This window comes from Chenopodium album, chromosome 23 (genome assembly GCF_948465745.1).
Source record: "Chenopodium album chromosome 23, dcCheAlbu1.1, whole genome shotgun sequence".
Lineage (NCBI taxonomy): Eukaryota > Viridiplantae > Streptophyta > Magnoliopsida > Caryophyllales > Amaranthaceae > Chenopodium > Chenopodium album.
Genome location: NC_137856.1, coordinates 38,229,419 through 38,254,735, shown reverse-complemented (window position 1 = coordinate 38,254,735; position 25,317 = coordinate 38,229,419). Strand labels below are relative to the sequence as shown.

The window sequence follows — 25,317 nt, the reverse complement described above, 5'->3', positions numbered from 1 at the left end:
CTCTGTATCTATTTCATACACTATAAAATTATTATGAACATTTGGATTAAAATGTAAATTAAATAAGACTTTTAGATATTAAATTCTTTCTCTAATTTTAAATAAATGCCTCAGTCAAACTAGACGAGTATGTCAACGTAAATGTTTCACTAATGTTATCATTTGTCATCAATAAATGTAAATTACGAAGTATAAAAAGTTGATATTTGAAAATGGTATTTTTGAATATGCATATATGTTTTTTTTATTAATAAATTATTAACAAAGTGACTTATGTGAATAGGCAAAAAGTTAAAATGAGACATTTATTTTGAAACAAAAGCAGACAATACAAAGTAATATTGTACACCCTTTGCATACACAAAAACAGTTGTTAATTTATATACTAGTTTAACTCTGGTTCTTTATAAAGTTATCTAGGATTATACTTTGAATTGATAGGGCAAATCAAAATCGAATTATGAAATTGTACTAGAAAATTGGTAGGTTCCATCATGCCACTGTATAACTCAAAGTGCGAATTACTAAAATGTCATTATTAATGTTTTAACTATACAGTCTACACATAAGGCAAATTCTAAAATTATTTGAATTGCTAAACTATCGCAACTTTTAAATCCGTAAATTCATAATGATTGAAATTTTCAAACAATATAGTACGGATCGAGTATAGATAAGTACATCAATCATCAATGTAGTAATGTTTGTTACATGCAATTTCTAGGTCGTGGCCCATGACATAGACATACGAAACTACGAAAGAACCAATTTTGGTTGTTTTAGTACAGAAAGAAATTGACTTCACATTACCAACAATTACAAAACGACGAGGATTGAGGAAAGCAAAATTGTCCATATCAAAAGAAAACATCCCTGTCTTAGGAGCGTTATTGGGCAAAAACGAGGGACCCCACAATTTCAAAATTTCCAGGAAAAATGCTGTTAAATATCGTTAACAATTAACATCATCATCTTCAAACAAACTCAAAATTCCACCCATTTTTTCCCTCCTTTTATTTCTGCCTTATTTTCTCTCTCCTCCGAAATCTTCGCCATTTTTTCTTCAAATTCCTTTCTCTCTCTTCTCGCCATTTTCTCTCTCCTAGGGTTTTCATTTTTCAATTCAGAGAGAAAGAGAGGGAGAACAGAGGGAGAAAGGAGAGAGGTTTTCCGCGCTTCGATGAAGGTGTAATAATATTGTTATCGAATTCATGTCTATTATTGTGTTGATTGAGGTTTCAATTTGAGTGTTGATTGAAGAAGATTAGAGAGAATTGATTAAAATGGGTTTAAAAATAGACGAAGTTGAAGAAAAAGCTTGCGTTTTCGAGGAATCGTTTGAGATTGATTTTGATTATGAGTTCGATGTTGCCAAATTCTATGATTTTACGCAGCTTGAGACGCCTGAGGAGATTGCGGAATCCGAGCTGTGGTTTGATTTAGCTCAAGGCCATCCTCCTTCTCGTAAGATTATTGTTGTTTTTTGAATTTGAATTTACGTAATACTCCGAGATATAATTATCTGTAAGATTTTTGCAGTTCTTTGAATATGAGTTTACTTAGTACTCCGTAATATAATTATCTTGTGATTCACATATACATAGTATCAATGTACTCGTCGTGCACCTCATGATTATTGATTCCGTGTAGAGAAAGTATTTTATGTTTTTGTGAGGAACTTAATGTGCAAAAGTTCATAAATAAGCTTAAAAGTAACTAGTGACAGTAACATGATGTGGTGGTACGATATTACAAATTCTGCAGGTAGTAATTGAAACGTTGGTTAAACTTGCAGTTGCACTTTGTATTGAACTGAGGCAGCTAGCTAGCTCCTTTCCTGAGCATAAGAAATTCTTATAAAATCAAACATCTAAATTCGTTTAACAACGAAACCTGCTCATGACAAGCAAACTTGCACGACCAGTGTGTTACGTGTGTTGTTGACCATTGAAAGTAGTTTATAGGTAAAATTTAAAATGTATCTGACTTCAATTTGCAAAAATGTTTTGTACTATTTGTTGTATGAATTTATTAAACTGTGGCGCAATTTGTGTGAAGAACAAGATTTATTTGTGATGTATGGATAGTTCTGTAATACAAACTTGGGTTAGAGGATACTATTCAGTATTCACCATTCATCTTTTGTAATATCTAGATTGTTACCATTGTCAGCTTTGATAGTCAAGTTGGATATGGAAGCGGACGATTTTACAGACAGTGTAAGTTCTTCCCCAAGGTGTGGAACTCTGAGCGTATCTTCCATCGACAATGACAGTGCAGGCTCTGAAGTTTCCTTAATTGATAAGGGGGAAAAAGGTTTGATCATAGTTTTTCTATGCACATTTTGGTTGGTTTCTGTATATTTCATTATTTTGCGCTTTTAGGATCGCCGTTTCACAAATTTGAGACTGTGAAGCACCTGTTTAATGTGTCCTGTAATGTTGAGAGGCACCTGTATGTATAATACTTGTTAAAAATGACATTCAAAACTTAGAAGGCCGGCTAACCGTTATTAAACCACTTTATAGTTGATTGATTTTATTATTCCTCTGAATCCTGCAACCAATTTTTTGACAGGATCACAGATGCTGAAGTTGAAGTCCACATCTCAGCCAAATTATCAAGTGAGCTCAAGATTGTTACAACCTACAGCAAGCCTTTTGGCCAAGAAAAATCAGTACATAGATGTTTATTCGACAAGAATTTCCAGAAGGTATTCCCTACGTGTTTCATTTCCTAACATTAATTGTGATATACTTTTAATGCACCATCTATAAAGTAAAATGCAGTGTTCACCATTTTCTGTGTTGAAGTTTAGTTCCTCGCTTCCCTTTTTGTTACTATCAAAGTGCTGTAATTATCGAAGTAGTCTTACATATGCCTCCTCCCCCAGGGAATATCATCCTAATTTTCTTCTTTGTACTCTTTTCTCTTTTTCAGACTTCAGAAGCTTGGAAACCCAATCAAGTCTCCTGGAGAAACCGATGCTACCAAAAGGCAAAAGCTGGAGATTGGTTACCTGCGCAAGGTTATTACTCTTCATCACAATTGTCTTGCAATCATTATTGTCTAATAACTGATGGATTTCACTTGTCTTCTTCTTATGATGTGCAAAACAGCATAAGATTGTTCTGTCTCAAACTGGTCATAGCATTATAATGACATGAAGTAACCTTTTTTCTTTCCTATTCTTTCCCCATTTTTATCCATCAATTTCTCCTCGATCATGAGGGCAACCCTACAACTAAATACCTACTTATTCGATGCCCACCAGATATATGATATTGTTGCATATGGAGAAGCTTTAAGGGTGAGCTAGAACCTTATGCATCTGAAACAGAGGTTTCTTGATTGTTCTTGTTAACACCAACATACATTATTATACGGGGTAGAAAATTCTAGATTGCTAGTAATCTATAGTATAGTATAGTATGTAACAATTCTTTTCGTTTTATGCATAAGCAGGTTGCTCAGCTTAAACACCAAACAAGTTTTTCGCACAAGTCATCCAAAAAGGTAAAGAATGTACGAATATATCATTGTAATATTGCTATAGAGGGCACTGATTGGTTCCCTTTTTAGATACATCTCACCTTCAGTGTAAGACATTTTGCAGAAACATGAGTTTGTTTTTATATATAAAAATATCTGGTATCATATCAGCTAAGGATTACTTTCTGTGTTTTTTCAAGGCTGAAACCACTGTTGTGAACTCAACTAATACAAAGCCAAAAGTAACTGTTCCGAAAGAACCAGACTTGGCAACGACACATAGAGCACTGAGACAAAGGTTGTTAACTTGTTGCAAATTTTTTTTATTCAATATAAATTATGATTAGAATTCTAGATTTATGTGTATTATGCTTTATATTATTCCAGGTCCAAGAATACAACCCAACTGGACAATGATGTAAAATATAACAGTTCCACCCTTAGAGCAAGACCCTCAGATAAAAAAGTAGGTAACTTGTTACATGGAGATAGTATTCTGATATGTGTCCACAGGCCACTCTTACTTAATTTGCTTGTATTCCTTGAATGCCAGATTCAGGAGAGTCAATCTTATAAGAATAAAAGTACACCACCCTTGCCACAGTGTCAGGTTACTTTCTCTTTGGAACTAATGTAGTTTAATTTGGTTATTGTTAAATTTTACTAAATTAGCTACAAAATGTTTCTTTATAAGATCTTAAGCAAATTTAATCAGTAAGAAAGTATTTACCAGTATTTTATTAGATGAAAAAATTCAGCTTCTTTTGTACAGGAAAGTAATGTACGTGGTGGAAAGGCTACTAGTGGTAGTGCAATGCTCGACTATAAAAGGTAGTCTAACATCACTGGTTCTCATGCCCAGTTTTCTTTCCATTACTTATAAATTGTGTTTTCTTCTGTCATATTTATTTTACTATCTCTAAGTCTGGTTTGGAGGGAATTTCAAGCCTTTCTTTCACTTAATTGTGAAAAACTAGTGCATATCTGTTTCTTGTGACCATAGCTGTATGATTGTCTTTCCAAACTTTTTTTCCATGATGTTGAGTTAATTTTCTGAATGGTTAGTTTTTGTTTGGAGGTTTGTGGAGGATTTTTGACTTGGTTATGTTTTTAGGATAAACTCCAGCAAAACTTTGGTGCGACAGAAATCTGATGTACTCGATAACTTCAGAGCTCATCCTTTGAACAAAAAGGTAATATTACTACAAAGATGTGATCTCATTCTCACTGATAATTAACACTCACATTAAATTATAACTGAACACCAGTTCTGCACACAGATCTTATCAAGTAAAAGCGATATTGGTGTTTTTCGAAATTTTAAAAGGGAGAACACAGTCCCTAAGGTAATTCTGCTGTCAACTGTTTTTTTTTCTTCTGCATCCTCAATAAATTTTCCCCCAGTATGTTTCTAGTATTTCTTAATCTTTTCTGTGATATTTATAAGGAATTCAAGCTTTCCAGCAGTAAGAAATTTTCCCAGAATCCACCAACTGAATTATTCAGTAAGGTAGATTAATGTGATCCTTATCCTGTTCTTTTCTGTCTAATGTTTCAACTTGTCTTTTTATTTAATTTTATGTACATCTTAGCGTCATGTTCAATTTTTTTTATATACTTTAAATACTGTTTTTGCCAGCTATCTCTGATTCCTGGAAATCATTCTTCATCACTGCTTGAAGAACACCCTCTCCAAGTAAAGGTATATGCCTTGTTAGCATGGAAAATGTATTTCTCAATTACATTCTACCACCTTGGACACCATTACTTGCAGACTTAGGGTCCTTAGAGTATATCGAGTGTGCTTATTTATTTTTATTTTTTATTCTTATTAACAATAAAGGTTCTGAAGAAGAATGTATCATTACCCAGCATGAAGGAAAACAAGGTATAGCAGCATGAAACTTACAAGTCACCGAACACTATCAGTGATGAACTTTGAATTTCAATATCTAGCTAAATGCATGTTATGTTTTTCTTACATTTTAAAGTGGCAATCTAGAATGCGAATGCAGTCATTGGGAAATCGATGAGCTGTTTTGGAAACGGGAGGCGGATGATCACAGACATTAAAAACCATCTCAGTAATTCCAGGTAGAAATTAGGACAAGATTTATGTTCTGCTAAAATTAGGACAAGATTTATGTTCTGCTAAAAGTTCACATTACATTGCATTGAAACGTTTTTGGTCACTGCACTACTTAGAACTGTATATTTGAGCTTAATTAACCTTAAAAAAAAACAATCCGTTCTCTTTAAACTGCGTACACATGGCCCATTCCATAATCAGGTTATTACAACATTCCTGCTTTAATTTTGCAGGAGCTTCACAATTAGCTAAGAATATATCATCACTGTTTACATATGCTGGTCTTATCCCGCTGGAACAAGGAATATCGTCGTAATTGTGTATACATGGCCTGTCTGTGCTGTCGTACGAGTTCCTTGCTTACCACCAACGTGCTCAGCATCAAAAGACTGCTTTAGGTGGTCGCGCAGTCGCGCTCTCAGCTAGTAATCAATCGGTAAATATTGTAAATGGCATGAAAGCAGGAATTAACTTAAAATCAATTTTGTAGATCCCAAGTCTTCACCATTTCCTGTTGTACATAACTCACTGAGGGTGTATCAAATATAATTGATGCACACCACTCAGTGAAATTAAGTAGAGTAACTTATTTTCATTTTAAATGTAGACAACCCCAAGAAATTAAAGTAAAGTTTTTACATTGCCATACTCTGTTATAAAAATTTATGGGAAAGGAATCTCATGTACAACTCAAGTTGTCTTAATCGAATTGTTACTTAATATCATCAAACTTTAGTTTGCAAAAATGGCTTGTTACAATTCCAAACCATAAATTGTATTTCCTCAAGTTCTGATTGATTGCAAATAGTAGAATATAAACGCAAAAGTTCACAATACTACTGAAATGTGACCAAAATGGGAGTCATTTTTTTTTAAAAAAAATTATTATTAATTGAGGATGGATGAAATCGACAAGTGTTGCAAATTGCAATCAATTAAAATAGGAGAGATTAATTGAAACCATTGCTTATGAATCAGGGGCGAAGCCAGGGGTGGGCTGCCCCCTGTGGCCAGCAGCCCAACTTTTTTTATATGTAGCTCTGAAATTGTATGATATATGCAAGAAAGTAATAACCTCTGGCCTTGCCCCTGAAAATGATAATGCCATGTTTGCTCTAATCGCTGTATTATGAAAGTGTACTTGTAAGTAAGCTCTAAAAATTATGTTGTATAGAATTCTTTTCTATTACGCAATTTTTTAGAGCTGTTAATACTTCCTTTATGCTTAACCATTGTTGTGGGTATTGACAAAGGATTTTCTTTGCGCACTGTTCATCCAAAGTTTAGGATCAAGCAATTTTCCCATCTCTGCCTCCGCTGTTGCTTCATCTTTAACAAATTTATCATAGCAGTGCTCAGCTTAAAAAGGGGAAAGTTAATGAAAAACTTGGAATCTGCTAGACCAAAAACATGAAAGTATTTGACCTATAGACGTCGATCTGTGCAAAAAACTCAAATGTTGTAGTTAATATTCCTTACATGAATGATGGACGTTTAAGGGAATCAAGGAAAGATGTGATGATGATGGATCACTCTGATTTTAGCTAAAAACCAATCACTTAGTACTTGTCAGGAAGAAATATTACAAGCACAAACTTGAAATTAAAATAATGACGACAAATCCCTACTTAACTTAATAAAGAAAATTACATCATCCACACTAACTGATTTCGTATGAGGCAATATATTTGTCTTCCTTCCCGTGACTTCATGCACCATCCATCTTATGACTGTCGCTATTCGTACAAGTAATTCAGATATATACATTGGTTAATCCATTTTAACTTGTATCTGCCGGTGTATATGTACCAGAAACTCAACATAGGATAAGCCCAATGGAGACTTGTCTTCTACCATGTATGAGAAAAATAACATTCCTGAAAGCAAAAGAAACAGTCAAACATAAGAGAGGCCACTTCAGTAGGGTTAAAATTAGTTTTATACAAATTATGCATGATCATCATATTAAAAATGTCTATTAATACATTTTATTCACAATTCCTTTTCTCAGTCTATATATCCTATCACTAATTTTATTTTATTTTATTTTATTTTATTTTTAAATGCTGAGAAATTAGGTTGATAGGTCAGACAAAATTAGTTAGAACTTGCACTAAAAGATGGTTTGTTATTATGAGATTGTTTGAACTATGACAACTGAGAAGACCATATGGCCAACCTAGAGAGTTACTAGAGGTTATTGTTGTATTCTAGATTATATAGTATATCTTCATCCATCTTGCTCAACTTCGCAGGGGGCAATGGGTAAAGGTTGACTACCAAGATTTGGTCCAATTGACTTAAAAAGTTGAGGTATGCAAATGCAAGCCCATCAGGTGAAAAATTTCTAGTGAAACTTAGTCAGAACCCCTGGTGTTCATAATCACAGTTACACAACATATTTCAGATGTCCAATAAAGATGCCATATTTCCTAATATAAAATGGTTTAGGATTGGTCTCTTTGTAAATTCATGTCATATCCTAATGGGGTTAGGACTTACAACAATAAATAGTTAAATTATGCATAATAGAGCATGATGTGTAATACAGTTCAACTTAATATTCTTTCATTGTACTTGCATTTCTTTACACACTTATTTTAAACAATACATTTCTTACTATATGTTCCTTTATTATGAAATGCATGGCTCTTTATGGTGAGATTTGTTCTTTTAGTTTGAGCTACATGTTCTTTTACTGTGAGTTATAGGTTTTCCAGATCCTGTAGGATCTAATGTGCAACTTTTCAGAAGTCAAATAGAAGGTTTTTTTTGTAGAAAAAAGAGGGGCCGAAAGGGTAAACATCTACATGAGGTACAGTTGCTCATCATACAAGAGACCTACATATATGAACTCACACATACAAGCATCACTTATTGGTCAGATAAACTTATACATTCAGAAATATAGGTAACAGTGTATCACTAATATAAAAATAAAATAATAAAAAAAAGCCTTACCTGAAGAGTCTCCTTGCTTGCACAATTTTAAGCTGCAAGGAAGGTATATTTGGCAATAATTAATGGCATTTCATAAAAGAGATAATGTAAAAGTTATCTTAAAAAACTAAGAGAACTTGAGGTGTACCGTAGATAGGAACATCTCTGACGTCGTATCTCATTAATGACATCATTAAGTTTCTTTGACTGTGAATTATCATGCTGCTGTAGCACAAACTGCACATACAAGAATACAAAAACTGTTTTTCAAAAAACATGAAGGCTACCTAATATCTTTTCTCATCCACTGACCAACTACCTTAGGGAAGACCAAGAAAATTGGATTATTCTAGTAATCACAAGAAGTTATTGTTTGCATCTCTGAATACATACAGTATATATCTACTTCATTGTAGTACTGTACACTTGAAGAGCATAGACATGAATAGTTTTACAAAAATGCATAGAACTACCTTCATCTGCACTTGGACACATATTTTAACAAATAAATTGTCATCCACAAATGATAGCACTGAAAAACTTATTTGGCACATTGTGCTTGCAGCTTACAACACCATTATGTAAGGGAGCCTAAGGAGAAATGTTTGAAAAGTTTGTAAGGGTAGGTATGATGAACTTTAACATGAGCTTGGCATACCTGAGTAGGAATCTCAGCAACTGATGAAAAGCCAAATAGTTGCTGCAAAGTATTAGAATTCACGGAATTCCCAATATAAATTAAAGCATCCAGGCCATTCTCAAGAAGATAGATTCCATCATCACTGATGTTTTCACTAGAAAGTGGGAGTGCAGATGGAATAAGTGAGCCATCCGTTTCCTGATAAGTAGCAGAAGAGGAGACAAAGCAATGCAGCATCTATGTAAGAACAGAGATTTTAAAAAAAAAAAAAAAAGATGGCCAACAAAAAAGCTGCAAGAAAGCAATCAAATGTACCTTAGAGAAAAGATCATGGACAGCAATCAGCCTAGGATATACCAATGGAACTCCAAGAGGCGCAGATACAGAAGAAACATATGTCATCCAGAATGACCGATCATCTATTCTTCCATCGGTTCTTAGTCCGGTACTCTTAGTTAATGCTGAAAAGAGTAATACACAATATCACCATTTCATAAAAAATAATTCCCAACCAGCTGATACAATTTGACATCATTCATATGATGACCTACTTATATCTTGTATGGTGACAATGCAATGGAGATGATCAGGGGTCCACCTCTAAGTTCTTCCTAAATCATGGCCAAACCATGTTACCAAATGTGCAGCAGAATGCACTAATGCTACGCCTAATAATCTAGATAGATTTCAAAGAAACAACCGTCATAATTCAGGTTCACTGAAACAAGACAATTTTTTGGTGAAGCTTAAACTGCGTGACAACATGGCATCTAGCCTTCAACAAACGTTCTTTTTGGAGTACATACGTGGTCAACAGACACAAACAGCTGATATTGTAGCAATGCAGAGGCAGCCATCAAATTCAAATGTAATCAAGAATACCTCTCAGTTTATTATTTTACTTCAAAATGCAGCAGAGTGCAGATACGAAAGTGGTTGGGACTTCCATAGCATACTTGACTTAGGAGTCATTATCTCATTTTAACAGGTTTTCATAGTATGTTAGTATCATCATCATCATCGTGTCTCAGGTATTTCATGTTCTTGACCTGGGTTTGTTACTTATTTCTAGATATTTGAAGGAAACATGTTTTAAAAAGTGTCAGAATGTAAGTTATTCAAGAAGAAAATTAAGCTATAACTTCAGACTACGCAAAATGCTAAATGTAACTCTGGTTATTACTACGAGGACAGGTCATGACAAGTTTAGATATGAATGTCCCCAAAGAAGCACAGCTTGATTAGTAAGTGCCTTGGTATTCCACAACATAAGAAGGACTCATATCCTTGCACCCCCTACCTTGTGTCGTGATAAATAGATGTGGTAGGCAAAGGTCAGAATTAATATAGTTACCCCCTCCAACGCTACCCCATCTGCTCACCCTCTACGTCTCTAACAGATGAAAACTAGTTAGCAAGGTAACCAACTAAAATGAAATGCAGAGATATAAAATATATTGCCCATGGGAAAGAGGGGCGACATGTAATGAATCCCACTGCTGTCTAATCTTTGGAAGTTTAAGTGAAAATGACAAAGCCTTCCACCAAAGGTCACTGTCTAGTCTTTAAATGTTGAAGTGTTAATCAGATCTGAATTTCTACACTCAAGAAGCATTTAGAAGCTCAAAAAAATCTAAAAATTTAGTACAATCATTATGTGTATGTAGCTATGTGCATTTGGGGAAAATACATGTTTGGCAGGCATTTGACCACAAATAGATCCATCAAGAGAATGCTATCTAGTCCCAGGCACAGAAATCAGGAAAATTCAAAAGTCATCCAGTTGTAATCATTAGCTAAATTAGAGATAACAGATTAAAACTATAACAGAAAAGATAAGAAATATTAAAGACAAATTGTTCCAACACAAGGTCATAAGATCAAGCTCTATATCTTACAGTTGAACAGTAGCAATGAGAGATCATACCAAGAGTGTATAAAGGCAGAAGTTTGAGAGCTTCAGGCAGAATGAGTTGTCCAGTAGATTGGACAGTTGAGCAAAATTTTCGATAAGAATGCAGAATATTGACACAATGGTTTGTTGCATGCTCCCTGACTTGTTGAAGAGGCAAAGTAGGAATTTCATTTCCAGCTAAAAAAAATGAAATTGTTAGTCTAAATTCCAAGAGGAGCAGTATCATAATTATCTACGATCAGCCTATATTAAATGCATTACCTTGCTTCAAGAAACATGTAAATTGAGCATCCAAGTCAGCTGAGCGGAATAGATTAGGAAGCGCACTTGTACACGATAGAGAGAGATTCATGACTCTGATTCTTCTTTGACCATACACAGTGGTGTAGAGAATGGCACACTGAATACACAGAGTAGTTAGTTGAAGTTGGCAAGCAAAAATTACTAACATGATGTCTAATTGTATCATTAGAAATGATAATGTTGGTTATGTAAACACGAGTATATGATTTTCAAGTTGTATGCAAAACTGATTGATGCTGTTATGGCATGATGCATTCATAAGTATCACCGAATTATACCTGAAAAGCACATTCTGCGCCATCTTGTAGTTTATCATCATGTTTTAAGGTTACTGTTATAGTCTTATCGCAGTCAATCTGCATATCCATCAAGTTTGGTAAATTAGTAGATTGAAACTTCCCAGCAACTGCATTTCAGGGTAAGAAGCACCGAAGAATATAGGCAATGCAGACAAAATGTCTTGGAAAAGTTCTACATAAATGAAAAATGAATTCCTTTCTACATATGGAAAAGCAAAAATAAAGAGGATCAATAGTTCTCTCAGAAAAACAATGGATATAGCAGACATGCATATCCATCAAAGAAAATCCCAAAGAAGCACCAAAAGCAAGCAAGGGATTACCCCCCCCCCCCCACCAAAAAAAAAAAAAAAAAAAAAAACCAATCTGAAAATATTGAAGTTTTGTGACAAGTTTTCCAAATACATCTGTAACTTACCAGCTAGAATGCCCATACAAATACAATAACCAAAAATTGCTAATGCCTTAGTGCTAAAATGATTTGGGGTCGACTAACATGAATCGTACGAGATAAAGAGAGGGACATAACAAGATAATCATTTGAAAGAGTTTGAAAAAAGGTGAAGGTGACATATGTTGTGTACCGCTCGTCCGGTCTACCAGATTTAAAAAAAAAAAAAAATGAATGCTCTTAGCTCCAACATGACCTGGACAAGTTGAAACTTCCCTCCCACCCCCTCCCTACTCCATTCATTTCTTGGCCATGTCGAGTCAATTTAGCAATCCTCGTTTACTAAACAGTCCGGCTATAATATTGACCAAAGCATATTCCCTAAAGAACAATTAGTCTTCACTTTTTTCAGGGAAAAATAAGTGATCTAAATCTTAACAAACAGAAAAAATAGTCCTTCCCACTTGAAAGTGTTTTGTTATGAGTTGATAAATTGACAAGGACATGGAGTATAGGAGTAATTGAAGAGCAACCCCATAAAATATGCATACAATGTTTTCACATGGCTTAAGGAAGACTTCTAAAGTCTTATTTGCCACACATATACATAGATTGGCAAGTTGATTCAAAGACATGAGAGGGGTTCATAGAGGCATGTAGTTCTTTTTTCTCCTTACATAGAAAAAGGTTCAAATAGGCATGCAGTTCTTTTTTCTCCTTACATAGGTCACACAACCCCCAATAAAACAAAATAAATAAAAAATAAAATTCTCAGCAGTAATTCAAAAGTCTTCTGGTGATGCTAAATAACACCGCCCCAATTGCTGTCTCCTCTATATGACTATATCTAACCCAACTTTAACATGAAAGGAGTGTAATATAATTTCACATGAAGGGATAAAGGAAACAGAGTTCTTAAGTAAATCCAACACTTAGTATGCCAAAAATAATATATTGCAATGCATTTTCCTATTCTAATTGAAAACCCAAGTATTATAAACACTTTTAAACCAACATAGGGCCTCATGGAGTATAGGCACTGTAAGTTAATAGCAATTTCACAAAGCTTGCAACACGACACACCTCACATAAAACTCAGGGAACAAACTCAATTGCAAATTCTGGCAACACAAGTTTCAGAGACAAGAAAATTAAGGAAATTGGTTGTGAATATCTACCCTAAGTGGTGAAGTATGACATAAGCTTTTTGAAATATTGGGTTTACTGATAATAGCTAACAAAAATCAGATTTAATATTACCCAATTTGGGATAAAGCACTAGATTCAAGTAATGAAAAAAGATTAACATACTGCAGGAAGGTCAACATCTGTTGGAATACGCTTGCAGAAGTTTCCAGTGTATTCTTGGACTTGAAGACCCTAAATATATATTTGAAAGAACAGTTCAATGAGCATAAAATCAAGGAGAATCGGTAAACTAAATGACATAATGAGATTTAGGCCACTACCAAATACAATAACCTACCTGGCTGCAACGAACACGCATCACAGCTTCAAAACCTTGTGGCCTTGATACATTCCATCTAAGATCATTATACAGCTTAGCTGTATCAGAGAGTGACGAGAAGGGATAGTAGTAATAAACCTATAACAATAAGTATCAAATGGTTAAAAAAAGGTTCCATGCATTATATGGAGTTTTCATTCTTATCAGAAAAGAAAAAAAAATACAATAATGACACAATAAATACCCAAACTAATGGAGGTGATAAATGATCAATCAGTAATCCATTTATTTGGAAAAATTAAAAATCGAAACTTCCTCAAGTAAACACTACATATGGCACTTGTCTGAAAAAGAAATCAAAAGAACCCAGCAAGGAGCTCATATTAAAACAAACATTGGTCAGGAATCCAACCATTCCGCATAGAAAGAAATGATGTCAGCTTCATACCATATTAATAACTAAAGATACATTACCAAACCCCAACAAATCACAAAATTGACATACAAAGAACACACTCATGAAGGAAATACGGCCTTGCCTCTGTATACATTTAGACAATTACTCTGTAGAACCTTAATAAAATAAAATCAAGAGGCAGACATAATTTTGCAAAATTCAAGTAATTATATGATATACAACTACAATCAAGCTAAAGTAGATAGTTCAAGATGCATAGGACGCCGGACTGTATCAAAATCATAACTGAATTAAAATCTCTTGAACATCCTTAAGCCACCACAGTAGTAGTTTTAACCTTATAAGATGAAGAAACTTAAAGTTCTAGCAGACTATGCAAGGAAATGACAAAAAGATAGTCTAGACGCTCTGAAATTCTGTATGGTTGTATATGACCAAGTAGAACCACTAGCTTCATCATTCATCAATGCCATTTGAACACAAGCTACAACCAAAACTAAGCACAGTTCTAAAATCCATTTTCTAAATTGATTTTCTCCAACATTACTAACAGGAACCAACATTTGATTCCAGTATACTATACCATATAATATCACCAAGAAACAGGATCGGAGAAGAAAGATTTGAAATCAAGGAGTCCTTTTAACGTAAAAATAAGTACAATGAAAAATACATCCATGTATACCTGTCCACCAGTAGTCCTTGGCACAACAGAGATAGAAGCAATATCCATGTATGACTGAGTAGTAAGGAACAGATCAACACAGACCTAACATTGACAAGAGGAAAATCAAAACTCAAAATGCTCAAATTAATTTGAACTGAAAACATACTAGTTCTAAACCTTTTGCTTTTGACATAGTGACACAAAAGTGAAATGTCATATAGTCACCTGATATTCAGCCAACTCTAAAGCCATTTCTCTCAAAGTTTTGTCTGCAGGCTGCAACAACTTATGAGCCTCCTGAGATCATAGAAGTTTATAAAATTGCATCTTCAGTTCTCTTAAAAGTCAAAATCATGCAAATGGATCATAGAAACGGATTCCAGACAAGAAAGTATCGCTACATACTAATTGCATCCAACAGTGTGAATTTTTTTTTTTATAAATAAAGAAATAAAAACTGTTTGATATGTGTTAAATTTTGGGTACTCATTTCTTAAGCAACAAAGTAGGATGTAAAGTGGAGAGAAAAGGTCAAATCAGTTTCAGCAATGGTTCACTGTCTCGATCCATATCTATAAACCTAACAAAGAATTTATTTCAGTGGGTGAATTAAGTCAAATCCTAGTGTGAATCACAAAATTAATATAGAAAAATAGAACTGCGGAAGGTGATAATTATAAAAAAGGATGCAAATCCAGAGAAATTTTGTTTTAAATACATATATATAACCAAACACAGTAAATATTAGGCATGCAAATCGTTAAATAAGTGAAAAACAAAATTGGCATCCTTAACACAAAGAGATACCTACAACAATACCCCTGGAGTACAGTGATAAATTGTCATTGTTAAAGAGTATTGTTTCTAATTTACCTTGTCTCCAGCCAATGCATTTGCTCTACCTTCAGCTTCTCTAACAGAAAGGGCGCTAATGCCAATTGATGGTAATACTGCACACACAGAGTTATGTATCTTGAGAATAAACATTTAAAGACTAAAGAGCACGAAGGACCCCTATTATATGAGCAAGTCTCATTCTTTTATAACTCAATATAAAGACATGAATCCCTGGTTTGTCGTATGATATGGTATACATGATTCATATATATGAAAAAACTAGAGATGCATAGCGTATTTATAATACATTAGTCTAGATAAATTCTCAATATGAGAGCAGCCATAAATGTTAATCATCAAAATGTCCACCTCACTTCATTTACGCCTTCACCTCTTCATCACGCATTCATGCTTGGGCTGCACTGCTTCAGAACCCCTTTCACTTAAGTGCCTCATTCTATTTTTATTTTTTTTTAATGTTTAGAGAGCATGTAAATACATGATAAGGGTCCACTATTGAGTCAATAATCCCAAACTACCCCATCAAGCTTCAAACACATTTACTTGTTAAAAAAAGAAAAACGCAAAGAAGCATTCAATCTATTCTTCCCAAACTAATAATCGAACCAATAGTTTCAGCGGGGAAAAAGTGATAAAATATAGAGGAATATATAAATCATAAATCTTCTAAGCCTCCCTCATGCATCTAGATATTTTTAGCAATTAACATTGATGTGGTAGAATCTCTCAACCAACAATATCAAGAACAGTGATGAATAGAAGAATTATTTTCAGCTCCAAGCTTTGCGTGTAAGGTTAAAAGGAGAAAGCAATGGAAGCTATATACGTTGAGGTGGAATCAATTACTGTATAATGCTCACATAGCACTACAACACTGTTTACTTATACAAAGTATGAAGAAAAGCACAAATGTACTTTTTAACATCACTTTATATGCCTACACGGAGAGATCAAGATAGATAAATTTTCAATAGGTTAGGTGATGTACTTCATAACATTTTGCATTCAATTTAAGTAATGTTTCCATGCCATAAATTCTACAATGCAAAAAAATCTCTACTCTGTTGATATTAATAGACTTTTATTAATAGAACATGATAAAAACGATGAAAATCTCCTAATAGATAAAGGTATATAAAGCACTTGCCTGATTGAAACACTAAAACCTTTCCTCCACTGCTCTTCATAGCCATGTACGCAGCCTAAAGGTAGATTAAACAAAATACCATGCCAGTCAGTTTGTCACCTAAATCCATGGCAGCATAATGTACACACACACACACACACACACACAATCCTGATCTCATTCTTCATACAAACTACCTCCCTGTCCCAAATACATGCTAAACATACTTGTAGCCTAAAAGTAAGCCAAACAGCATTACCCAAACTTTAGTGAGTTGCTGACATTACAGACGGGGAATAAAATGTCCAACCATGCAACACAGCAACAGTACCATGCATAATAAAAAGATTCATAATCATACTTGTTCTTTTCTAAACATGAATGAACTAACTACATCATACCTTGACTGCTGCACCAAAGGCTGAATCAGCAATCATATTACTCTGAAACATGGTTGGAATGCTTTCCAGCAATAGCTCTAAATGTTCACGGCACTGAGTCAATAAAACATAAAAATTTAATCAAAGGAGCTTATTAGCATGTCGAAGGAACAAGGTTCATGTTTAATGGGAAAACCTCGGAAAGTTGAACGATAACATCTGTTTCCAGAGGAGTATAGACATCATGTACATCAGGAACTATGAGCATCAGCGGCTGCAAATTACAACAAAAAATCAGTTTTTATCATTATCATTTGTTATTACATGAAACACGTGTATGTAACAAATTATTAAGCCCCAAAGACGATCTCTATAGAAAGAGAAGATAATGCCAGCAATGGTACTATATTATGATCTAATACAAAAGTTTCCAGAAAGAAAGAGAAGAATAACTGTACAACTATGAGTACAAGTCAAGAGCAGTTTAGTAAATAGAATTCAAATACATAAATCAAATGCACATCAATCAAGACAGTATTGACATTGATTCTAAAATATGGCATGCATTAGAGTTAGAGAGAAGTGGATTGTAAACCTGCTGAAGTGCCCGTTTTAAATTGTAAAAATGTATTGTTGAGTCAAATGTTGCAATTCCCACCATAGTTCTTGGACCTTCCTGCAGTCAAAAAACATGGAAACACAGCAACCAATAATTTGGAGTCCATAGGCAGTGCTAGATGCATTGCAAATTCTAAGAAGAACAAATTCATACATAATTTAAGCTACCCTGCTTCATGATAATAGGTCTTGAATAACTTTTCTATTAAGTTTGGCTTCAAATTAGTTTCATCCTTGTACATAATTTCCTAAGATCGTACTTATTCCAGTACACAAAACGCAATAATAAACATGATAATCAAAGTTGCTAAAATCATATAATTGACCAAGTGTTTACAAACAGGTTTCCTAACTGAAATAACTCATTTTTGGATACCCATTGACCTGTTCCTTACAAAATATCCAGTTGAAATCCATTTTCAGAAAAACGAAATCCTCGTAATAAAACTATTTGAATATGATGGATGATGAATTATGTTCAAGGTTTAACCAAAATAACTGCATGTAAACACAATACTTACTGGGAGATCAGCAATAACTTGATTGATAGCACTACAGGCAGCTGCAGTTGCACCAGTCTGTATAGCATTCATTGAAACATCAACAAGGAAGAAGAACACTGCAGGCATTGGATCACGCACCTAGGAGACAGGAAAGACAGGAATCAATACTGTTTCATAAAGGCTGATGAGTTCAAACACACTACAAATGCAGTCAAAAAGAGTAAAAAGTTTGTCTTTCCTCAGATTCTACTCTCTTATGGGTGGACACCAATCCTGTTCTAAGCTCGTTCAGCAAGCCAAGACAAGTAGTAACTACCAAAAATTATGAGCAATTTAACGGTCTTTAATTATTAATCACAATTCTATATTGTTCAGACTTGGATATGAGGATTGAATATATTTACATACACAGATATCTGTTCATTAAGAAAATGGGCAATCAGTTTGTGTCATTGTGTGACATAAAAGAGAGAAAAATCCAAAAGTTGTAAAAAGAAATGAAAAAGAAAAAAAGAAAAGAAAATTCCACAAGTTTAAAAAATATATATACTGATCCCTACCCCCAACCCCCCCCCCCCCCCCCCATGATAAAATAAATGCTTACTCTGCCACAGTCCTACAATGTAGACCCATCCATCTTAATCCCTTGTGCAGCAAAGTACAAAGACTGAATGTGATGAAAAGAGAATGACGAATGGACAAAAAGTGTAGGTGTATAACACTAAAAGCATCAGTTTAACCAATTCATAGGTTTGGTAGCTTAGTTAACTTTAATATAATAAGATGGTAACTATGTAAGTGGAATAGTTAAAGTATTACATTGCAAAAAAAAAGATAGTGGAGTTAATAGTTTATTGAAAATTAAGGGAAGTGAGAGTTGATAACACATAAAATTTATAAAAGAAAAAGGTATGAGTAGGGACCATGCGAGGAGAAAGATATGATATTAGAAAGTAGTATTTAGCCCAAAAAAATAGGTGCAATCAATCAATCAAAGCCTTAATCCCATAAGTGTGCATGTAAGACGCAGACCAGTGGGTGCACAGGTACGAAGAGGGTTTCCCGCTGCCAGTCCCAAGGCTGTATAAAGGAGGAGGGTTTCGGTAGGCTAGTGACAGCCAGTGTAAAACTTTGTCCCATCCCATGACATGAGCCAAGTAATTAGCAAAAAAAAACAGGTGCAATATTAAAAAAAATGGAGGAAGTAATTTTTACTGTTTGTAAATACTTAATATCAGCCACACAAGTCAATCTTCATAATTAGTTCGACCATACAGAACATTTAAATTTCAAACCATCGATATAGCTTAGCAATATTCTGTGAGAAGTCTTAATTCGTGATGTAAAATAACTAACCATGTATTCTTTTGTTGCAACAAATTCAACTGTTCCCTTGGACAATTCAGGCCTTTCATCAGCATCTCTACGCCGCCCATCAGGCCCAAGATTGCATTGGTAGTCACGTGGAGTTTCATCAGTAAATCCTGCAAAACACACATAATCAAATCTGGACATGTAACTGACAATCTAATATCTGTAGTTAATATATTTATATGCTGAACACAATGTTGTATAATGCTGAGCCCCATGTGATTACATAAGGGTTTTTTCATTAAGTAGATATAAAATTGTAACAAAGCTTTTGCAGAGCAAAATTTTTAATGTAGTGATTACAAAGTACCCTGGTTTCTGCATACTAATAACTCCATCCATCAATAATACAGAATACCACTAGACTCCAAGCCGTGACACTCTAGAAAAACAAGAAGATTCTATTATATATTATATGGCCTCATAAGTCGAAGAGGTTAACAAAACAGTCAATTTTTTGAATGTTGACCAAATTTAATGCACCGATATTTTGTACAATTATTGTGCCGTTTAATGGACTTGCATATCTTATACTTTTATGAGGTGTATTGTGGAACATAGAAAGAAAAATCTCTCAAATTAGTTCAGATGACCTTCATGCTTTAACACATTAGGAAATTAGTATACTATCACTCTATCAGGTCATTCATCAATAATTCACGCATAACCAAAGAGTTTCATTGCCAGCGTCAAAAGCTGCCCTTATGCAGGCTTCTTCAACAGGCTTCCTTTGAAAATCCTCCACACCCCACAAACAATAACTTTCACTTCAACAAATATTTATTTTGAAGTTCACTTTGTTATCTATTCATATTTAGTAAGCTTTCCTCAGATACCTTTTGCAACTATAACATGAGAGTTTCTCCTTCCGCATTCACAAAAACTCATGAGAGCTAAATTGAACTTTCCGAATCATATAGCAGTCAAGAGTAGACTAGGATAACAAAAACTGGATCAGGAAAAAGTCAATAAATTGCTGATACTAACCACACAAGTTGCAGATGAATTGACGTCCCTGATCAATAAATTTCATGAAAGGGTTTATGTAGCCTTTGCAGCGAGAGCATCGCAATGGACCTCTTTCCCCAAAGTCAACAACCTGAACAAAATTAGATCAGTCTAACAGAAACAGTGTGATTATATTCACAAATGGACTGAATATAGAGCAGAAGCAGACACAAAACACACAATGCTTCTGCAGTATCAGAGCCGGCACCTCATTAAGTACAAGAAAAAGCACAAGAAGTCATCTAATCAGGAACCCAAATTGCAGATTATGCCAGTTGCTTTCACCTCCTTAATCTAATAACTCTTAGCTGCCCTAGATGTCTTGGCCCATGAAGATACTTGATACGTTACTTTATCCTTTATTAATACATTGAGGGGGGAAAAAAGGTCTAGCATATATAGTCAATAGAAACTTATATTTTCTTTGTAGATGTGCAAAAAAAAAATGTTTACAAAGGTGATCATCCATTTCTTTTCTCCATTGGTCACCCCTTTGTCCACGGTAAGGCAGTATAACTCCTTTTACAATTGTCCAGAAATCTTATTCAAATAATTACAGAATATATCACAGAACACAAGAATGGATTTCAAATCCTTTTCTAGCCACAAACAGAGTCATACAGATCTTCTACTTCCATCCTTATTCTCCAAGAGGTTTAAATTCCAAAACCTAAAGAGCAAAAATATTTAAGCCTTACCTGAATGGGTTCCTCAGATGGATGAGGAAGAGCGAATGGTTGAACCAGCAAAGCCAACGGCATCCCAGATGTCGTCAGAAGCTCGCTTGTGCATGGGATCTGTTGAGATAGCAAGGCAGTACAAGTCATTCTAGATTATAAAGGAAAGGATATAAATTCCCTACTTATGTAATCAAGATACTTATCTGACCAATCCCAAAAAAACAAAAAGTTACCTGACTAATTGTACACCTCATGTTGCGAGGGCTGCAATTTCCAGTGTCTGTGACAATATACTCGGTTGTAGCAGGCTTCACCACAAACAAGAAGACAATAGAATTTAGAAGGATTGATTTCCATACTAATAGATATTTCATGTATAAACCATAGACAAATGCGGGATTCAGGGTATGAGCCATCAATTACAGAATACAAGAAATATAACAACCTAGTAAAAGGCATGCCATTCTTAAAACAAGCCTTAACTCCAAAAATTTACCAGACAGCCTTAAAACATCAATCACCACACATATGTATGCTTTTCTGTTAGTCTTCAAAGAAATATTACCATCACTGCCCCTTTTTGTGAATGATTTTGTTCTTTTTGGTGTTTGGGTTCAACGAGAGCAAAGATTTGAGGTTGGAATAATATGCTAGCACAATTATAAATCAAGTTAATACTACTAACTTTTTCTATTATTCTATAATGGAAAACTCTACAACAATGTGACATTTTCCATGCTTCCTACTAAGAAAATAAATAAAATTCCACATTTAAGCAACATTTTCTCACCCCTTAAACTCAATGAATCTATTTTGATTCCTCAATCCCCATTATTTAGCAATTTTCCAATCAATAAACAAATACACCCATTTATTATGTCTCCTCTTCATGTTTTCCCCCAAAAGAGAAAGATGTGAAATTATTGCATTATATATTCTTCCAACCTTACAATATTATAGAAAAAAACACTCTGATCTACATGTCTATCTTAAAGCAAAATGAATTCAATAAATAGTTTCATACTAAAGATAACAATGTATTTCCACTGATCTCTTCCCTCTTTATATTTGAGTTGGTTAAGGGGGTTAAATTCCTAAATAAAACCTCCAGTTCTACAAAAACAAAAAACCTGCTACTTAAAAGATCCTAAGTTCAAAACGGATGCCATATTAAATGGAAATTAAAGAGCTATAATAGCTAATCCATTACAACACAGCAAGATATAGTACCGGAGGAGGATTGGCCTGATTGCCTTGACGAGTCTCGTACAAGATAACTGACGAACTTGGGAAAGGGCGGGGAATTTGGCTGGGATCAACCTTCGATGCCATAGGACCTCCAATTTGACTAACAGCAGGTGGTGCTCCAGCCATATTTTGGCTTGATATTGGTGGTGGCATTCCATACATCGTTGGTGGTTGCAGAGAACTGGACAATGATGAAGGAGCAACCTGACATAGTTTCAAGATTTAAACCCCACAAGTAATAGAGGTCAAACAGTAGGACAAACGTTTATCTGATGCGTATAACCGAAATGCATGTTTGTACTAATGATGCCAACATAGATTGGTCATCTAGTAACACCATTCAAAGAAAGAACATTATAATATAACATAAGGAAACATTAAAACAGCACATGTCAAAAAGCAGGAAATTTATAAACTAATAAATCATGTATTAGAATAGAAGAGCGAATGAGATGAAGCGAAAACTTCACCCTCTAAAGGTACCAATGCTTGGAAGGTAAACTCGGATAAAAGAATGCATTGGTGTGCCAGTCAAAGTGTTGCAAATATTATGAAATGGAGGGAGTATACTAGTAATGGAGGGGAAAGAAAAATTAAACTGACAAACGGAGATTTTTAAGGTATTCTATCAATCAGGTAGTGGTACTCAAAACATTTTTTACAAAATTTTTAAGGTAGATTTTCACAAATTTGACAAATTTGGAAAGCAATTATGCTTTAAAAATAGATACATAATGAAATTTCACCTCGCTATATGTTAGAGCTTCAAAAACAACCTCACACATCTAAAATAGAGTATTAGTACATACCTGACGTGGTTGTGTCTGCCATGGTTGTTGGCCTTGTTGCCCGAAAGGAGAACCAGATGGTGGTTGTGCATGTTGAGGTACAACGGAAAAGGGAGATACTGGTTGTGAAGGTCCTGACAGAGACTCGGTGGGAGGAGCAACTGAACCACTAGCATGCTGAGTTCCGAGATGAGGATGCATCATTGGAGACTGCACCCCAAAGGATGGTGGGCCTCTTACAAAAGATTGCTGAGTTCCTGCAGAAGAACCAGGAGGACCACCAGGAAAGCCTCCAGATGAGAATGAAGGAGGCCCATTACTTATGGGGCGTTGTTGAGTTGAGGAAGAAGGAACCGGACCTGCAGTTAATGGTGATGACCCAAAAGCAGTAGGACGAGCACTTGGTTGTTGGGGTAAAGGTTGCGAACCTTGAAAGGGATGGGGAGTTACCCCTGGTGGGGGAGCACCAGGAGGAGGACCTCTAGAAGCGAAAGGTGGAGGCTGACTAGGCATAGGACCTGTAGGTCTGCCAGGTCCCATATTGGGTGGAATCATATTTTGTGGAGGTCCACCGGGGGGCATCACGCCCCTTGGAACAACACCAGGTGGTGGAGGTCCTGGCCTAGATACAGGCGACGGTCCAGCAAAAGGTGGTGCGTTCTGACCAAAAGGAGGTGGCCCTCTAGGCCCACCAAAAGGAGGTTGGGATGGAGCATTTTGTGGTTGATTAAGCTGCAAATTCTGGAAATTTTGAGACAACGAAGGATCGGGGCCTCTCTGTAAATTAGGATTATAACCGGTTGGTGGTCCAGAAGGACGTTGGTTATTGGGTCTAGTTGCCCCTGGATATACAGGAGCTGACATTGCTCCAAAAAGCTTCTGCTTCTCCTCAGAACTTCAAACAGATATCGCCGTCCGTTTGCAGAAACATAAACTAACCACCAAATTCATCAAATAAGACTAACATAGTACAATTTACATTCGAGTAATTGGAATAATGAATACTCATACATTATCAAATTGCAGCTCAGTATAATCAGGCTCTTGCAAAAGTGAAATCTTGCTAATAAATACATCGCCAAACTACCGAATTCACTATAAAAAAAACACAGTTCAGCAGAAACCTACCAGTAAATCTGAAATAATCTTAACATCGAATTCCTAACATCTTATAACACCAAATTCCAAAATCAAAGCAAAATTAAGATAATTTCCAGGAATTCGATTCAGACAATTAGGGATTTGAAATTAAGTGAACAATTTAACATAAGATTCCAAATCGATAATAAGTTATAACAATGCAGTTTATGCAATTCAACTAATTGAAAAACACAAAGATATCCAGATCAAATCTTTGATGCCATAAACAAAAATAGCAACAGATTTCAAATTAAAAATGATCAAAGAACGAAATCGAATACCTGATAATCGCAAAATAGGAGATTGAAGAGGAGCGAAAAATGGGAGTGATCTATGCTCGAATGAATGATGATACGTACTTGGGAGGATCCGCTGTAAGAAAGTAATCACTATTTATATAACTTCTCTTTCTTCGAAAATTATACTCGTATCTTATACTGTATTTAAATGGTACTCCGTACTCTGTAATTGGGTTTAATTTTCATTAAAGACACTTTGAGGAGGGGATTCCTTAACCATACCCTTTTTCGGTTTCCCCTCAGCCCTCACGGTTAAAATGTTTGACCTGCAAATACTAAACCAATAAAACCGTGAAGATTAATGTATGGTTAGGGCCTTTCTTTTTATCTTTGGTAAAAAAAATTGAAAAATTATGAGAAAGTTCTAATTTTTATTTTGTTTTATCAAGCGGCAAACTGATCACACCAAACAACCAATTTGAGTCACTAATGCAACGAAGTGAATCACACCAAAAACCCACAACCCTAATCAAACAACCAAGTACACACAACCATAATACGAGATTAGGATATCATGCTTAAGGGAGATCACCTCGATGGCACATTAACATATTGTTTTGAGGTTGAGGGGATGGAGTAGTGTATCGTATATGCAAAGTATTTCAAAGTAAGTTATGCAAGTACACGTCATTGGTCCAATAGGGATTTTTCGTTTTCTTTATGTGTCCAAAAAAAA

General features: G+C 34.9%; 2 protein-coding genes across 3 annotated transcripts; one reads left to right on the top strand and one right to left on the bottom strand.

Annotated features, from left to right (window-relative positions):
- The first annotated feature begins 989 nt into the window (after positions 1 to 989).
- Positions 990 to 6,249, top strand: LOC145609304 (uncharacterized). The gene is made up of 16 exons (XM_081664818.1): positions 990 to 1,464; positions 2,173 to 2,316; positions 2,578 to 2,713; positions 2,941 to 3,028; positions 3,466 to 3,516; positions 3,693 to 3,790; positions 3,880 to 3,958; positions 4,046 to 4,102; positions 4,265 to 4,323; positions 4,607 to 4,685; positions 4,773 to 4,838; positions 4,940 to 5,002; positions 5,132 to 5,194; positions 5,336 to 5,380; positions 5,495 to 5,586; positions 5,815 to 6,249. Exons 1-16 carry the CDS (start codon positions 1,284 to 1,286, stop codon positions 5,831 to 5,833), a joined length of 1,320 nt encoding a protein of 439 aa, XP_081520944.1. The 5' UTR covers positions 990 to 1,283; the 3' UTR covers positions 5,834 to 6,249.
- Positions 6,250 to 6,979: 730 nt separating this feature from the next.
- Positions 6,980 to 24,761, bottom strand: LOC145606842 (protein transport protein SEC24 B-like). Of its 2 annotated transcripts, none has more exons than XM_081662684.1 (25): positions 24,624 to 24,761; positions 23,224 to 24,136; positions 22,397 to 22,618; positions 21,400 to 21,474; positions 21,185 to 21,283; positions 20,466 to 20,577; positions 19,464 to 19,591; positions 18,126 to 18,245; positions 17,582 to 17,662; positions 17,183 to 17,260; positions 17,008 to 17,100; positions 16,628 to 16,682; positions 15,496 to 15,572; positions 14,848 to 14,919; positions 14,641 to 14,724; positions 13,556 to 13,675; positions 13,381 to 13,449; positions 11,658 to 11,735; positions 11,338 to 11,476; positions 11,089 to 11,253; positions 9,477 to 9,622; positions 9,180 to 9,359; positions 8,670 to 8,758; positions 8,543 to 8,574; positions 6,980 to 7,458 (listed from the first exon to the last, which is right to left on the bottom strand). In XM_081662684.1, exons 2-25 carry the CDS (start codon positions 24,064 to 24,066, stop codon positions 7,352 to 7,354), a joined length of 3,264 nt encoding a protein of 1,087 aa, XP_081518810.1. In that variant the 5' UTR covers positions 24,067 to 24,136; positions 24,624 to 24,761; the 3' UTR covers positions 6,980 to 7,351. The 2 variants fall into 2 exon arrangements, with proteins under 2 accessions (XP_081518810.1, XP_081518811.1); XM_081662685.1 differs by having other exon boundaries at positions 23,224 to 24,097; positions 24,624 to 24,704.
- Between the last annotated feature and the right edge of the window lie 556 nt (positions 24,762 to 25,317).